Source organism: Xiphophorus hellerii, chromosome 21 (genome assembly GCF_003331165.1).
Source record: "Xiphophorus hellerii strain 12219 chromosome 21, Xiphophorus_hellerii-4.1, whole genome shotgun sequence".
Classification (NCBI taxonomy): domain Eukaryota; kingdom Metazoa; phylum Chordata; class Actinopteri; order Cyprinodontiformes; family Poeciliidae; genus Xiphophorus; species Xiphophorus hellerii.
In genome coordinates, this window is record NC_045692.1 from 24618767 (window position 1) to 24635625 (window position 16859).

Below are 16859 nucleotides of genomic sequence, written 5' to 3' on the forward strand. Positions count from 1 at the left end.
TTTTTAATAAAAAAGGTTTTCAGTATTTTTCTAGACTTACTAAGTTTTCAGAAATGTTTCTTTGGATTTTTTCCCCCAAATCAGGTAAATAAAATTATTAAAAGATTTGTACCGACCGTTTCAGAGGAATGGTTGTCCAAAGTGTGGTCTGAGGGCCATTTGTGGCCCTCTGGGTGAGTTTATCTGGCCCTTTGGTCCAGGAGAGAATTCACAATTAATTTGAGATTTTTATAGATGAGATATTCGTATTTTTGTTTATTTAGCGACAAGACAAAGTTGTTGTTTTTTTTAAAATGTTTCTGTTTTCATTGATAAAACTTTACGTTGCTCAACGTTTGTTGGGGAAAAACGGGAAAAAACCCAATAAGGTTTTGGAAAATGAAACGGTTACTGTGTGTACTTGTTTATATTCTGCAGATTCATTTTCTACTAAATTTAGACTAATTAGTTTTATTGGAATATTGTCTATTTGTTATATTATTGAAGGAATAAAGACACAAATTTCTTAAAAAATAAATTTTTTCCCGTTAATTAAATTAAAAACTGAAACATTTTTGGCCCGACGGATAAAATGTTTGGACTCCACTGATGTACAAATATAAAGTGGGTGAGGATTGGTTAGTAGGATGTTGCTGCGTTGCGTTGCAGCGGCTGGTTACTGCGTTGCGTTGCTGGTTGCTGACGTTTCCGCTGCGGCCGGTTTGTTCAGGTTGGTCGTCCAGCATCAACAGCCAGCAGACTCTGATTCCCAGTCGGCTGCTGGAGCTGCGGGCGGCGCCGCCGCCGCCGCTCGGCCAGGCCGGTGAGTCCCGGCACGACGGCCACCTGACCCCGTTTCCCAGCATGCACTGCTGTGGATTTGACCTTCACTCGACAACCTTTGGTCCTCTGGGTCAAAGGTTGATCTTTGTTTTTAAAAACAGAATCTGTGATGGTTTTTCTCAACTCAGAGAAACTGTTTCTCTTTTTCAGGTAAATAAAATTATAATGGATTATAAAACATTATAATTTTATAATTTACTGTAAATTATTGGTAATTTGATCTGTTCCTCAGGACTTGAGTAGATTTTTTTACCTTTTTTTCTCTTCAGTAGTTTTCATTTCTTGGACAGATTTTTTATTTTTACAAATACAGATGTAAAAGATCAATCATATAAATAGTTATTAATAACTTGTTAATTTATCAGTAATAATAACTAAAAGTTCAGATTCTCCTGTTTCTCTTTCTGTGTTTATTTAACTGAATAAACACAAATATTTATTTCTGAAGTTTAGTAACTATTTTATTTTTCCTTCTGCCCAACAAAAACAAAAGGTTTATATTTTAAACTGTACATTAAGTCATTATTAGGTAAAACATGCATTTTTTTTATTTTTGCATGTTTGATTTATGTGATTTTTTTCATGTTCCTGCTCCAGTTTTTCTCCAAACATCGTTTTTCTCGCTGTAAAGACGCTGAACATGAAGATGGTTTCAAGCTTCAGTCACCAGGGAGAAGCAGAACTCAACTTATTACATTTCTGCAAACTTTTAATGTAATTTTCAGGGTGAAACCGAATTTTAAATCAACATTTAGTCTATTGTTTGTTTTCTAACTGCAGTTATCTGCCTGGTATTTGTTGTGGTTATTAATGAAATTCAGTTTTCTGGAACATGAAATGTCCAAGCTTGGAGTTTTTGAAGTTTGTTTTCCTGGTGTTGGTTTGATGTTTGTATGTTTTATATCCACACACACAGAATAACTCATAAGTTGTTTTTGAAGCTGGTTGAAGGTTTTCTTTACTCTTGTTTTATAATTCTGAAAATGAACCATTTGGAGAGTTTGTATTTCTTTTATTCTTTCTGGCAAACAGAACTGTTTATAAAATACCTATATTTCCATATATCTTTGTTCCAGGGAGCCGCTCGGTGCAAAGTCTTCATACGGGCGTCGGGGATCTGTTTGGAGACACCCGGTTCTGGCACGGGAAGGATTACTGCAACTTCGTGCACAAGGACTGGATTCAGCTGGACAAGCCTTTCGATGGTTCGCTTCCTCCCACATCTCCGTTGGACTCATCTTCTGTGTTTTGCTTATTTTCCCATTTTCGTCTGTTTTAGATTTCATAGACAGACATAAAACTCCCAGAATGCCTTGGCACGACATCGCGTCAGTCGTCCATGGGAAGGCGGCGCGAGACGTGGCTCGACATTTCATCCAGCGGTGGAACTTCACCAAGGTTAGCGCTGTTAGCATCTGCAGAGACAGTGGTGTCATTGATTCCAACGTTTTGATGCTAAATTAAAAACATCTGGACACATCTGTGCTGTATTTGTCTTCCTGGTTTCTCCTCTGCTAGCTGATGAAGCCAAAGTACCGCTCTCTGTCGTTTCCTTACCTGCTGCCCAAGTCGCACCTCACAGCCGGAGAGCTTCGATACCAAGTCCCCAACTGCACCACCGCTAAAGTGCAGGTTAGCATGCAGTTTTTATGATGTTTGCTGTGATGTAATTAAGTTGATTTAGTTTCATTAAACATGTACAGTGGCCTAAACATTAATGATTACAGTTACTGGTTGCTTTTCTTCTTGTTTCTTGTTTTAACTCTAAAAAAATAACTTACAGTAAAGATGAGACTTCTGTAATTGGTTAATAGCGCAAAGGAAGAATTGGATAAATGAAAATAGCTTAAAATCTCTGTGGGTTTGAACAGTTTGAAACGTAGCTGTAGGTTTGTTTGGTGGTTTGATGTTTTTAAAGAAATCAGGATCCAAAATGTCACATTTTACTAGAAATGGAACAGAAGATTAGAGCTTCCTGAAAAAGACAAGTCTCTTTTGCTCCAAAAGCAGGAAGTGGACTACAGCGCAGGGCATTCTGGGTAAAAAACCAAAGCTAATGTGCTAGCCTAGCGCTATCAACAGAAATGGCTCCTGGTCTTCAGCCAAAGACTAAAGAGAAATCCTCCAACACTAAAATCTGACGCCTCCATCTTGTTTCCATCTGGTGAAGAAGGAAGTTGCTCTCAGCGTCTTCAGAGGTTTTTGTGTCGTTTCCTTCAGTGGTTCTTGGTGCAGCGCCCCCACAGGCCAGGAGGGGAACAGGTTGGTTTGGGTCAGAACCACAGCAGCTGGAGGTGGAGCAGATGATGGAGTTCTGGTTCCAGCAGAACCGAGTATGAAAACGGATCCGTCCTCCTCTCAGTGAAATCTGTCTCTCCTCAGATCCTTCGCTCGGCCTCCGACTGGTCAGCTGGCATCAAATACCACGAGGAGTCCATCCACAACGCTTACGTCCACGCCATCGAGAACAGCCAGCACTTCATTTACATCGAGGTATCCGCCGACGCACCGACATTCGTCACAACAGCAGATTTACAGTAAAGATCTTGATTTGTGACAAAAATCTGTGGTAGGATATTAACTCCCAGGAGTCAGGATGTCAATTTATATTTGGCTATAAATCAGTTAATTACATGATTAATTAAAACAAGCTCCATGATTTATTGTTTCTGTCTTTCCACCAAACATGATGAGAGAAATCTTCAGTATACTTGAAAATCAACAATATTATTGAATAACTCCTTGGACATTTTATCATCCAGAAACATTTGTTATCATGACCTTTGGCCTTTAGCATGGACTGTAATCAGCCTTGTGATGCTAAAGCTAGTGGAGAGTTGTGAGTTTAACTCAGATTTCCTGATTAAATTCATCCTGTAGTGGATTCTTACTTTTAAAATCTGTTTTTCTTTATTATTACTGATAAATGATGCAGGCTGTGAATATAAAATATGAACTTTTTCTGATCCGTTTCCCTTTTCTGTTCTTCCAGAATCAGTTCTTCATCAGCTGCTCAGACAACAAGCTGGTTTACAACAAGATCGGCGACACGATAGCGCAGCGCATCATGAAGGCTTACAGGTCAGAGGTCATGACCCTTTATGACCCTTTATGACTCGGATTGCACACAGACGTGTTGCTGCTGTGTGTTCAGGCTCATCGCACCGCTGACAGAGCCTGTCACTGTTTCACATCCTGGTGAAGGAAACGCAGTGACACACACACACACACACGCACACCCACACACACACACACACACACAGCTGGGTTATTTACAGGCTGTGTGTGAACAGAGTGGAAGTTAAAGGCGTCAGAGTGATGAAAGTGTTGATCAGGTGTTTTAATCTCTTCAGTTTCTGTTCTCAGCTTCACTAAACTTACAGAAAATTATCTGATTATTTTTATTTACTTATTCATTTTAAAAAAAGAATTTCATTTATTTGATTAGGAAAATGCATATTAATAAACATTACCACAATTAATATCAGTGTAAATATTCAAGAATTAGAACAATAACAAAATTTCATAATTTATCCTAAAACAAATAAGCAAAAATCACAGAAAATCAAAGTGACTCCAGAAACGTCTCAGGTTTAGAAACGCTCGATTGTTTACAGCCGGATCCGCCAACTATTCTCTGTAAATATATTTAGAGTCTTTTCTGTCTAAATTTCAGTTCAAAAAGTCTTAAATTTGACTTGTTAAAACCTGATGAATCTGGTGGAAACTGAAGAGTTAAAGATCCTGTTACCCAAAACTCACATTTTGTAGGTTTTTATCCTCCTACAAACACAAATAATACTTAAAAAAAATTCCCTCTGTGAAACATGAATAATTGTGGTTTGTTTCACTAAATGCTCACAGAAACTGAATATTTTCACTTTTATTGGTATTTTTTTATGCTTTTATTGAATAATCTATCAATTCCAATAATGAGGCAGTTTGGGGGATTTAAACATCATCAACAGGAATTTATTGTGACAACAATAACATTTATTGTGATTAATTCTTGCAATTTATCACAATAAATGCAGGAAATGATGTAATAAAAACAAGATGGCGGCGATGTGTTGGTAACGTTTCGCCTTTGTCGATGCAGGGAGGGAACGAAGTACCGCGTCTACGTGGTGACGCCTCTGCTGCCGGGCTTCGAGGGCGACATCAACACGGGGGGCGGCAGCGCCATCCAGGCGGTGATGCACTTCAACTACAGGTGAGGCGGCGCCTGGCGGATCCGCCTGCTGCTCGCCATCATCATCCTCATCCTCATCCTCATCTCTGCTGCTCTTCTGTCCGCAGGACCATGAACAAAGGAGAGCACTCCATCATTTCCCAGCTGAGAGCCGAGAGTAAGGCGCCGCGTTTAGGATCATGGCGAGAATCTGACGCCGTCTGGTTCGACCTCGGCGCTGCTGCCATGTTTTAAAGATATTAATGAAGAAGTTTGCAGGGGTCAGAGGTCATCCTCGATATCTTCAAAGCAGAAACAGCAGAAATACAAAATTATTGCTGCACCAACGGAGTTGTTTGACACCAAACTTTTTAGATTTTGTAAATGTGAGGAGATGTTGACCTCTGACCTCTGGAAACTTTTTCAGTCATATTTTTAAAACGATTTCGGCACAAATAGAAATATTTACTGGGCAAAGTAAAAGTAGCACAAACAAATTGTTTAATTTGACGCCAAATTTGTTTGATCTGAGTAATGCCAGTTAACCTTTTGACCTTTAACCTTTCATTAATATCTTCAAAGTAAAAGCAGCACAAACAAAAAATGTAGCCGAGTTGATTGACACCACATTTGTTAGATATGAAGAAGGAGGTCATGATGGTTGACCTTTCATGACCTCAGGAAACTTTTAACAGTTTTAAAATAATTGAAATAAAAAGAAATGTTTTGCTGCACAAACGTTTGACTCCGGTTCTGTCTGACCTGGCGGTTCCGGCGTGACTCGGGTCTGCCGTGTTTGCAGTGGGGGATCAGTGGATGAACTTCATCTCGTTCACCGGCCTGCGGACGCACGCCGACCTGGAGGGGACGCTGGTCACCGAGCTCATCTACGTCCACAGCAAGATGCTGATCGCCGACGACAACACCGTCATCATCGGTGAGGCCTCGCCCGCCGGGCGCCGCCGCCTCGCAGGAGGCGCCAAACTCAGCCGGATCCGGTTTGTCTGCAGGTTCCGCCAACATCAACGACCGCAGCATGCTGGGGAAGCGGGACAGCGAGGTGGCCGTCATCGTGGAGGACTCGGAGACGGTGGACGCCGTCATGGACGGGCAGCCGTACCGGGCCGGGAAGTTCGCCCTGCAGCTGCGCCTCGAATGCTTCAGGTCCGAACATCTCTGGGGAAAATTCCCATCCGCTGGAAACCACAACCATCAGTTTTTCAACTTCCACAGCTCAGCTCCACAATGCGCCAATTATTCAGAGAGGAAATATTCACTCTGTGATCCCATTTTATTTCTTTTCTGAGTTTAGAGGATTTGGGTCCAACCAGGTGAGCTGAGCTGGTAAAAAACTGAGTGGAAGAAAGAAACACAAACTGAGCTGCTCAGATTAGTTCTTTAAAACTATCGGATATTTAGTTGGGGTTTTTTTTTACCCCTCCAGGGTCTTTTTGTGGCCCTAGTGTCCTTTATGTGATAGTAGGCTGACAGGAAACAGGGAAGGAGAGGGGGGAAGACATGCGGCAAATGTCGTCGGGTCCGGGAGTCGAACCCGCGACGGCCGCGTCGAGGACTCAAGGCCTCCAAATACGGGTCGTGCTAACCGCTACGCCACCACGGCACGCCCTCGGATATTTAATTTTTGTAATTTTCTGACTTTGTTCTGTGGATATGTTTATAATCCCACGGTGACTTCCTGTCTGATGATGTTCCTCCGTTTCTGAACTTCCTGTCTGATGATGTTCCTGCATGTCTGAACTTCCTGTCTGATGATGTTCCTCCGTGTCTGAACTTCCTGTCTGGTCTTCTCCAGGATGATCCTCGGCGCCAACACCGATCCGTCCATCAACGTTTCTGATCCCATCAGCGAACTTTTCTACAAGGAGACCTGGATGGCCACCTGCGCCCGCAACGCCTCCATCTACCAGAAGGTGGGGCTGTCGCTACGGCAACCATGCTGAGTCACATGACCAGTTTCAGGTTTTGGGGTTTTAACTGGAGTTTTTTAGCTTTAAATGATGTTGATGTTTCCTGAAAACCCAACATGAGTCAGATTACGAGTTATTAAACATTTCATATGAGAGAAACTCAGAATTCTTTTTTTTCTTTTAAATTTTTGCTTCATTCTCATAATTTGTACTTCTTTTTTTTTTCCTCAGAATTATTATTATTTTTTATTTTTGGTTTCTTACTCAGATTTTTTTCTTCAGCATTTCTTTTCTCAGAATCTCAACTTTTTCCTTAATTTTTTTTCTCAGACTTTAATCTTCTGAGCTGAAATGTTAGGATCCTTTTTTTCCAGTGGCACTAATCGTCTTCCGTATGTTTATAATATAAATTGGTTATTAAAGTTTTTTGGGTTTTTTTTGGGCAATTAGAACTAAAAGTTTTAACAAAATAATTCAAAGGAAAAACCATAAAAACTCCTATAAGTCAGAAGTTTGTTGTTAAATCAGACCTAAATGATAAAAAATATCGGTACCGCTGTTTCCTTGGTAACGGACCCCTCCTCTCTGCCGCTCTGACCTTTCTCTCCGCCTGCTGCAGGTTTTCCGCTGCCTGCCGTCCAGCGACGTGCGGAACATCTCGGAGCTGGAGGGCTTCCTGGCCAAACCGGGCCTGGCCCGAGACGACCCGGCCCGCGCCCAGGAGGAGCTGAAGAAGATCCGCGGCTTCCTGGTCCAGTTCCCGCTCCAGTTCTTGAGCGAACAGAACCTGCTGCCGCCCATCGGCTGCAAGGAGGCCATGGTCCCCATGGAGGTCTGGACCTGACCGCCATGTCGGACCGGGAGCCGTTCCTTCTGGTCAGGACAAAGTTCTGTGGTTCTGGTTGAGTCCGATGACAGCGGGGCGACCCGCCTGAGGTCCAGTCTGACGGAAGCAGCTGATGTGCCAAAGACAGAATCAACCTGCAAGCCTGGACCCGGGCCGAAGCAGCAAACACTACAGCATCGTCTCCAAAACCTGCTGCTGCTCTGGAAATGAAACTCCGATAAACGTCTCCAGGAAGGACCAGGAACCGACCCGATTCATCCAAACAGCCAAAAACCCTCAAACATCCTCAGCCTGTCGCAGGTTTCATGTCTCCAGTCACATCTACCGGTTTCCTCTGATCATTGGATCTGATTGGGTTGAAACTCAACCAGCGTTTCGCTCAGCGGTGCCTGAAAACCCACTTCCTGGTAGGATACTGACTGTGCAGCTCTGCTCCTGCGAACACTATGCAACATCCAGGGCTGGGAAACGCAGCTCAACACTAACGGATAAAAACGGCAGAAATCTGATCATAATTCTGTTAAAGTGCCAAAACCCCTGGAAGCCCGGTGTCAGAGTCGCTCCACTTCCTGATTCCTCCGTTTACTGTGACGCTTTTCTTCTGGGCAGAAATCGTTTTACAAACTTTATCTCACATTAAATCACTTTATAGCTTTTCTTCTCAAAATAAACCAACACGTTGCCTCTCAGACTAACAAACTGTTGTTGTGCTGCATGAAGAGTCCGGTGCTGTTACCACGACTCTTAAAACTGATGTAGTAAATGGTTTTATTGGTTTGTACAGTCACTGTTTGGCCGCTAGGGGGCAGCAGAATGAGCTAAAATCACTAAAAATCTGAAATATTAACATTTAATGTGATTCTGTTGAAGATTTTATTTATTTATTTTGTCTTATTTTTGGAGGTATTTGGGTGTCAATTTTTTTTGTTTTTTTTAAAATTTTGACTAATTGTACAACTTTCTACTGCATCATTTCACAGGTTTGAATCTGGAAAACTAATATTTGAGACAATAAATCTGTAACTGGGTTGAAATTAACTAAATCTGAAAATTTGAAATAAAAAAATAACAAAATACAAAAAACAATTCTGAAAGAAAAAAACCCTAAAAAAATCAGGAAACATTTTGTCTTTAATTTACTTAAATTAAGACAAACATTTTCCTTTAAATTCAATTTTAATTTAACCTTAGTTTCTTCCTACTTCGTTATTTTTTAAACATAAGTATTATCCTTGCTGGGCACAGACATAAACAGACTTTATCATTCAACTATACGTTTAAAATGTAAATATTGAGCAAAAATTTGCTGCAACGTCCGATAATAAAACGGTAAATTAAATAATAAATTGTATCAACATAAATATATGCAATAAAAAGATTTTACATATGAAGCAACATTCTCATGAGGAATATTTTCTCTTAAGGTCTAAATAAATTCAAGATTTATTTTCTTAAATTTGAGTGTTTGGTTTGTTTTTGCTGCCCTCTAGTGGCCTTTGTTTATAAGCAGCTGCGGTTTTGCAGGTTAAACTGTAACGTAAATGTTCTGTGGCGTTTATCTGCATGGAGCCGCGACCCGAGTCGCCGCCAGCTTGACCCCAACCTGTTGCCATGACCTCCAGCTGACCTCAGCATGACCCTGAGAGCTTTCCCTGAAGCCATGAGGCTGCCTCTCTGTTTCTACCTCCAGTTGGTGGTTTTTTCTGTCATATCAAGACTTTTTGCAGCTTTGCACAAACTGAGCAGAGGTTTTCTGTTTCCAGCTGCAGTGGCTCTGAAACTGACCGTCTGGTTTTTCTCTCTTCTGCCTGTTTCTCTATGGAAATTATGCACTATTTGCACAGACTGTTGTTTTCTTGCTCTTCGGTGTCCCGTCATGTTGCTCTGGTGAAACATTGGACTCAGTAAATGAATAAATGAAGGGTTGATGGCATTAAAATGAAGATTTCTTGCATTTTTTCTTCTTTTCTTGACTCCATTCTCAATATCTAAGGAGCATTAATGTAGTTTTCAGGTGACTGATTAAATTCTGGAGGTAAAAAATGATCTAAACCGTCCAGGTTGGTAAATCATGACTTTGACTGGTTCAGGTTACGGTGGCAGAAATCTGCAAACACAAGAAACAAATGCAGCAGAAAAATGCTGCAAATGGAGGAAATAAAAGCAGAAGGAAATGCCACAAGTAGCAAAAACAAAAAATATGAAATCCTGCAAACTTCCTTGAAACAAAACAGAAGTCCTCCAGACCACTAGGGGGAGTCATGTGTAGGTAATGGCTTCTTAAATCTGCTACTGTTCTATAACGTAAAAGACAAAGTAAAACTCCTCCAGCTTCCTTCTGGACATCATAAAACTATGAAATTCTGTCTTGTCCCAAATGATCTGGCGTTTGACTCCCCCTAGTGGTCTGGAGGACTTTATGGAACGAGTTCGTAAAGTCTTAAACTTGTTTTAACTATTTACGACTTTTTCTGCTTTTGCTTTCATTTCTTGCAGTTTCAGCATTTCTATCAGAAAATGCAGCAATTCCCCCAAGTTGCAGCAATTTGTTCTGCGGTTGCAGCATTTTCTCCTGAAACTGCAACAGCATTTTTCAGAAGTTAGCTCACTTATTTTCTGTATTTTTTATTTATTCATTTATTTATTTGCATTATTGTTTCTTGATGTTTCAGCATTTTGTCCTGATGTTTTAAAATGTTTTTTCTGTGGTTGCAGAATTTTTGTGTGTTGATAAAAGACACAGTGGTACAGTTGGTAGCACAGTGGTACAGTTGGTAGCACTGTTGCCTTGCAGCAAGAAGGTCCTGGGTTCGATTCCCAGCCCGGAGTTTGCATGTTCTCCCTGCATGGTGGGTTCTCTCCGGTTCTCCGGCTTCCTCCCACAGTCCAAAAACATGACTGTCATGTTAATTGGTCTCTCTAACTTCTCCCTAGGAGTGTGTGTGTGTGTGTGTGTGTGCATGGTTGTTTGTTCCGTCTGTCTCTGTGTTTCCCTGCGACAGACTGGTGACCCCTAGGATGACCCCGCCTCTCGCCCGGAACGTTAGCTGGAGAGGCAGCAGCTCCTCCTGACCTCATTAGGGGACGAGGGTGTTAGAAAATGGATGAATAAGTCTTTTATAAACCCTAAGCCAGTTTTTATGGTTTATTTCTCCTAATAGCAGCTGTTCACTCCTTCATTCACTGAATTACTGACTGCAGTTTTCAGCTCTGCCTCTAGGTGGAGCCAAAAGAACATAAACAGTGGTGTCAGCAGGCCAGTTGGTCAACAGTAGAGGAGATGATCAGATCTGATGAACTCCAGCAGCAGACTGCAGTGAAGGCATCACGGCGGTGCGTTCAGGTGTCGTGTCTCTCCCGGTCTGATCTCCAGGTGAAACACAGACTCTCCTTTGGTTTGGTTTTGTTTGGGAAGCTGCTTCTACCTGCCTGAACACAACGTCTCTGCCTGAAGCTGATCCCTTCCAGGAAGTCTGATGTCTGAGTTTTCCTGGTTGTTATTGAAAACTGACATATTTATGATAGAAAACTGATTTTAATCGACTCTGTCCCTTTAGCCTTGCAGCATGGTGGGAACAATGGCTTCTAGTCAATATGAGCAAAACTTCCTCTATTTTCTGCTGATGTCAAAAAACAATTTTGACATTGTGTAATTTAAGAAGAAATAAATTTCAAATCACACGACGTGAATAAGCTTGATCAGCAATAAGTCATTAAAAATCATGGCGGCGTTTTGGTGGTTTAATGGAAGATTCATTAGAATAACAAGTTATTATTTTCAAAAACAATCATCCTCCTAGTACTTGTTCTCCTTTTCTTCTTCGTCATTTCCGTCAGTAGTAACATCTGATCACATGACTGGCTGGTTACTGGAAACCAGCCTGTTGATCCAGAGAAAGTTTCTAAAATCTAACAAGCTCTGCACTGGTGGCAAAAGATTCTCTGACATCCTGAAATCTTCTTCATCCTGAAAACGGACCTAAAAGAAAAATGTTATTACTGAAGCTCTGTGTTATTTAATATTAGTTATTAAGGCCTCGGCCTGAAGTTACCTTCTGATCGCAACAATAAATCCAGTTACCTGGAGCTCAGTTCAGGTCAAAATGACTTTATTTACCCCAAAGGGAAATGAAATGTTGAGGCAGCGTCCTCAGGAAGAATCTCCACTAGCAGTCAGGCTTCCAACATATCTGAAAACACCTCTGACTGAAGACTGCTAGCATCAACTGTTAGCTAGTTCAGCTAATCCACCTCATTAGCTTGTTGTGCTCCAGTTTAAATCTCTGGTCAGTTAGAGGGATGTTGGAGTAGGGGATACCATGAGATGGGTTGAACTTGCTTCTTCTTGCCTCCTTTTAAACTCTTCTGGGATTTGGGGTCAAAGTTCAGGTATTAGTTTAGCTTTTGAGATGCTAATCAGCTCCTCTGCATTGTGAAAATAAAACTTTGTTCCCATGGTTACAAAACATAACTGTCCAAAAGGAAAAAAGCTAAGAGCAGAGCTCCTTCCAGCTGCATCTGACATCAGAGGGATTAATAGTTCAAACATTCAGCTAGAAAAAAAAACCAAAAGTCTAGAAAAGAACAAATCAGAGCAACGTTGCTCCAACATGTTGCCACCATGAGCAACTTTAGAGCTGCTGATGTTTTGTGTGTCGCTCTGTTTCATCTTGTCTGAACTTTGCAGAACAAAATGAATCAACCGTTGATTTGTGGATGAAGACAATAAAACCTCAACAGGTTGCCGTGGCGACGCCTCCTTCCTCTGCAGGTATTTGGTCTGAAGGCGGCGTCCTCAGGGCGGGATCGGGGCGTCGCCCCCCGCTGGAGAAAAATCACTCAGAATTATTATTAGTGTTAATATTATAATAATAATAATCATAATAATAATAATAATACAGATGTTAACTAATGTAATTGCAAAATGACAATAAAGTTACTATTATAAATAAATAATTTTGGGAGATTATTGTTATAATGCTAATGTTTATAATAATACACACTAATAGTAATAATTCATTTAGATAATGTAACTGCAATGAATAAATTAGATATTATTGTTTACTTACTTCAATATTTACCATATTATTAATAGTATACATGTAAAACTTTGCAAAACGTTACTGTTATTATTATTATTATTATTAGATATAGTGGTAGAAGTTTCAGCAGTTATATTATATTATATTATATTATATTATATTATATTATATTATATTATATTATATTATATTATATTATATTGTCTCAGAGACCTTAATGTTCCTCTGAGTTCAGACATAAATGTTAGAAACATTGTAAAGGCCCAGTTTTAGCTGAAGGTTTCTTATGATGGTGCGGCTGCGCGGTTCGGCCCGGTCCCGCCGCGCTCCGTGGAGGTGTGTGCGGCGTGTCGCGGTGGGCGGCTCCCCGTGAAGCGCAGCCTCCTCTCTGGCCACTCCCGGCCAGCGCGCCGCCTCCGCCGCGCCGCCTCAGTGCGCCTCGGCCGCTGATCCTGTACGCATCTGTCCTCCGCGGTCCCGGTTCTGGATGAAGGCATGTAGGACGGGCTGTGGCGCTCCGAGCAGCATGTAGCACCTGGGGCTGCGCGCACATCGCCTCTTCGTCCTCCTCCTCTTCCTCTCGGCTCTGCGGGCTGCGCGCCTCCCGGAGCGATCGTTCCTCCGGTCGGCGTCGCCTTCAGCGGGATTTTTCGGGGCTCCTGTCGGGGGTGGGTGGGGGGGTTCGGCGCTCCGGCCTGGTGAAGAGGAGAAGAGGAGCGAGCCTTCATCACCTCCCGGTCGATGGTCGTTGAGGAAGCTTCCATCTTGAGTCGCGCTTCTACCGACGGAACCATGGCGAGCGACTCCCCGGCGCGGAGTCTGGATGAGATAGACCTGTCTGCACTACGGGTAAATGTCTCGCTCTGTGCGTGTGCGCGTGCGTGTCATTTCCCTGTGTGAGCGCGTGCGTGTGCAACACCTGTCCCCCCTCCTCTTCCCCTCCTCCTCCTTCAGCTCTCCATCCCTCTCCAACATCACAGTGGATGTGTCTCCAAATGCGCTTGCAGCGTGCACGCGCGCGCGGGAACCCCACACCTGCCTGTGTGACAGCGCGCGCGCGCGCGCGTGAGGACGCTGATTGAGGAAATCGGGTCGGTGATCAGATGTCAGTGTGGGATCTCTGTTTTGGTGTTTTCTGCTGAACAATTGGGACGTGATGTAATGAGGCCCAGAGCCGCCGCTGCCGCGCGCGCATGCGTGCGTGCGCGCGCGCTGAAAGCCGCTCTTGTCTGCACTATGTGGGGCAGATGTTAAGCTCTTCACTGACACTTTGCACAAAGGCATCAAATGCACGCACGCGCACTTCCTCTCCGCTGTCTCGTACAGATGCACGCACGCACGCACGCCCTCACGCACGCGGCGGAATAACAGCGATGATAACCGCAACAGGAGCGAGTTCCGCCATTTCGTGATGTTGTGGCGACAGCAGCTTTGCATCACAGCGGCTGATAGGAAGTGCAGTGCCGGAATGTGTGCGCGTGCGCGTGCACGCGTTAAAAAGAAAAAAAAACCCTGTGATAATTTCACAGGTCAGCCATGATGGCTGGATGAAGCGTCACATGGAGCTCAGGGTTATTTTCCGGGCGTCCCCCGCCTGTTTCTGCTTCCAGCTGCTTACGCAACTCGGCGGTACCTGCAGAACCGCCGTCAGGTCTGGACATGAGCGCCGGGGTGGGACTGCGTGTCGGTGTGTGTCTGCAGCACACACACCTGCAGGAAGCAGCAGCAGCAGCAGCAGCAGGAGGAGGAGGAGGAGGTGATGAAGGCAGAAAGATGTGAGGGAACACTGAGGAAGAAGGTTCTGCAGAACCAGAACCAGCTCTGTCTCCCTCAGTGGTTCAGAGCAGAAATTAGGTCACTTCCTGTTTCTGCATCCCCTCTCCCAGCCCGGCTGGAGTGTTGGTGGACCGGCTCATCAGAGCCTCTGATTGCGGTATAAATAGCTGTCTGGGTGACAAATACAGGCTAATTTCTGTTATATCAGCCACTGAATCATAAAGGACGAGACGTTAAAGCGCCACCATGAGGACGCAGCAGAGTTTTCTGTTCACTCCGCAGAATTTATGAGGGTTTTATGTGACAAACCATCAGAAAATTAAATAAAACTGTCTGGAAACTGCCGGTATTGTCGGATATTGATCGGGTTAAAGTTCCTCGTTTAGACATTAAATCCGCTGTAGTTGTCATGCCAAGGCGCTAGATGGCGCTGTGGTTTTAGCCTGTAGCCGAAACGCGCGTCCGCTTCAGACCGTGTCAGAAGTTGTGTTAAACAGGTGAAGTAGCATAAAGCTTATTTAGCAGCTAGCTTAGCATAAAGCTTAGCATAAAGCTTAGCATAAAGCTACCTGACATTGTTGAGGAAAAAAACCCTCCCGCCGTCCGTTCTGCGCATGTGCAGTTTCACACCTTGTTTTCCTGAAACCGCTCATTCTGGTCAAAAAGCGCTGGAGGCTGAAAACAAGCGGCTGGATCGCAATAAAATGTTATTTTCTCACTGAAAACCATTTAGACGCCCGAATGTGGACCGATGGGATCCGTCCGCTGTCCCTGGTTGTACCGGGGAACCAACCTGTCCGCAGATATTTCTGTAGAGCGTAAGTCCGAATTATTTTCAGAACTTTACTGAATATTCATGGATTTTTTTATTCGAGCACATCCAAAATATTATAAAGAAAATGCAACTTTGATACACCTGGAGAGAATGTTACTCATTTAATTTCCCTTGGTGCTAATTGGTTTTACTACAAGCTGTAGAAGGAAGACTAGATATTAGCTTCTGATATAATATCAGGTGAACTATTAACATTTATAAGCGTTTTTAGAGGGAGTCTTCAGTATTTGTGTATTTTAGCAAACCTGGTTTCCACTGTTTGTTCTGGGTTTCTGAAGAAAATGATCCCCTCAGCATGATGCTGCCACCACCGTGTGTCACTGTGTGGGTTGTGTGTTCCCGGTGTGTTGGTGTCATCAAAGCCAAACACATTTTTCATGCATCGCCTAAAATACATGTGGCAAACCACGAGTGAGTGCAGAGCTAAAAATTTATGTTGTTCCACTATTTTTCAGGTTTTACTCATGATACTTTTTTAAAATTTTGTTCTACTTTCTCTTGGTCTGAAGCATAAAATCCAGTGAAATTTGTGCCTTTAATGAAAACATTTCTTATAAGGTGTGCAAGCTTCATTATTTGTGCTTTGTTTCTAAACTGTTCAGTTTTCAGAGAGACTGAACTTCGTGTTACACCTGGTGCAGCTGTAAAGAAATTGTGCAGATGGAGGTTATTTCTGGCAGTTACGTTTTGACACTTTTTACAAACCCGAGTCATGAAAAGAAGGACATGTCAAAAGGTTGTGCCTCCTAAAAAACAGTCATTTCAATGTAATTCCAAGAGTAAGCATCTAAAATGCATGAAATATTTACCAGAATGCTAAAATATTTAGAAAAGTTTCAGAAAATCAACTGTGTGATTCAAAACTAGCTTAACCTGCTAGCGACATCGCTAGTTTATTGAGCTAGGCTAGTTAGCTATTAATCAGTTTCAGATTCTCTTGTTAATGTTTCAAAAGCTGCTCTAGTTATTGTTTTCTATAGATTTGATGACATTTTAGGTCTTTACAAGGAACATTTGTTAATTTTTAATGCTTATGAAGAACATAAACAATATTTTTAGAAGCATTAACAGCTAGCTTTAGCAGCTGTTAGCAGTTTGGTTTTGACTGATTTTGCTCTCAGGTTTTAAATGTGACTTGTTTTAAACAACATCAGGCGTCAGAAACTAAGATGAGTTTTAATATCCTGAGGTGAACGGCGGCGGGTCGACCCGCCTCAGACTCTGCTAAACTCAGAGGAAAGTTTTTCAGTCAAACCAACCGTGTTGGTGTCAGTTTGTAAAAGAGATTTCATTTCATCTTCTTTTCTCTTTGTTTCTTTTGTTTTTCTTCTTTTTTTTACATTATTTTGTCTCGTTGGGTTTCTTTCTGACCAGCTGTGCTTGTTTCTTTCACGTCGGCCTTTTTGGTCTTTTTTGTCATTTTGTGATGGTCTGTGAT

The 16859-nt window shown here is 42.5% G+C and overlaps 3 protein-coding genes across 32 annotated transcripts in view; all 3 read left to right on the plus strand.

Annotated features, from left to right (window-relative positions):
* LOC116712094 (phospholipase D1-like) overlaps positions 1-9711 on the plus strand; it is a 38535-nt gene extending 28824 nt beyond the window's left edge. For both annotated transcript variants that reach the window (XM_032551930.1, XM_032551931.1), the window contains exons 16-26: positions 1899-2027; positions 2102-2220; positions 2341-2454; positions 3205-3315; positions 3815-3903; positions 4922-5035; positions 5122-5171; positions 5796-5930; positions 6004-6157; positions 6807-6924; positions 7541-9711. In XM_032551930.1, coding sequence (XP_032407821.1) covers positions 1899-2027; positions 2102-2220; positions 2341-2454; positions 3205-3315; positions 3815-3903; positions 4922-5035; positions 5122-5171; positions 5796-5930; positions 6004-6157; positions 6807-6924; positions 7541-7765 — 1358 coding nt within the window. In that variant the 3' untranslated portion in view covers positions 7766-9711. The remainder of the gene's footprint in view (positions 1-1898; positions 2028-2101; positions 2221-2340; positions 2455-3204; positions 3316-3814; positions 3904-4921; positions 5036-5121; positions 5172-5795; positions 5931-6003; positions 6158-6806; positions 6925-7540) is intronic.
* Positions 1-16859, plus strand: part of LOC116712080 (NACHT, LRR and PYD domains-containing protein 3-like) — a 612764-nt gene that overhangs the window by 244737 nt on the left and 351168 nt on the right. The window lies entirely within an intron of this gene.
* Positions 13063-16859, plus strand: part of tnikb (TRAF2 and NCK interacting kinase b) — a 50655-nt gene continuing 46858 nt past the window's right edge. For 6 of the 17 annotated variants that reach the window (XM_032551909.1, XM_032551910.1, XM_032551911.1 and 3 more), the window contains exon 1: positions 13063-13659. In XM_032551909.1, coding sequence (XP_032407800.1) covers positions 13552-13659 — 108 coding nt within the window. In that variant the 5' untranslated portion in view covers positions 13063-13551. Of the gene's footprint in view, positions 13660-15191; positions 15405-16859 lie in introns of those variants that run through there. The other 11 variants (XM_032551918.1, XM_032551921.1, XM_032551924.1 and 8 more) reach the window with 7 other exon arrangements.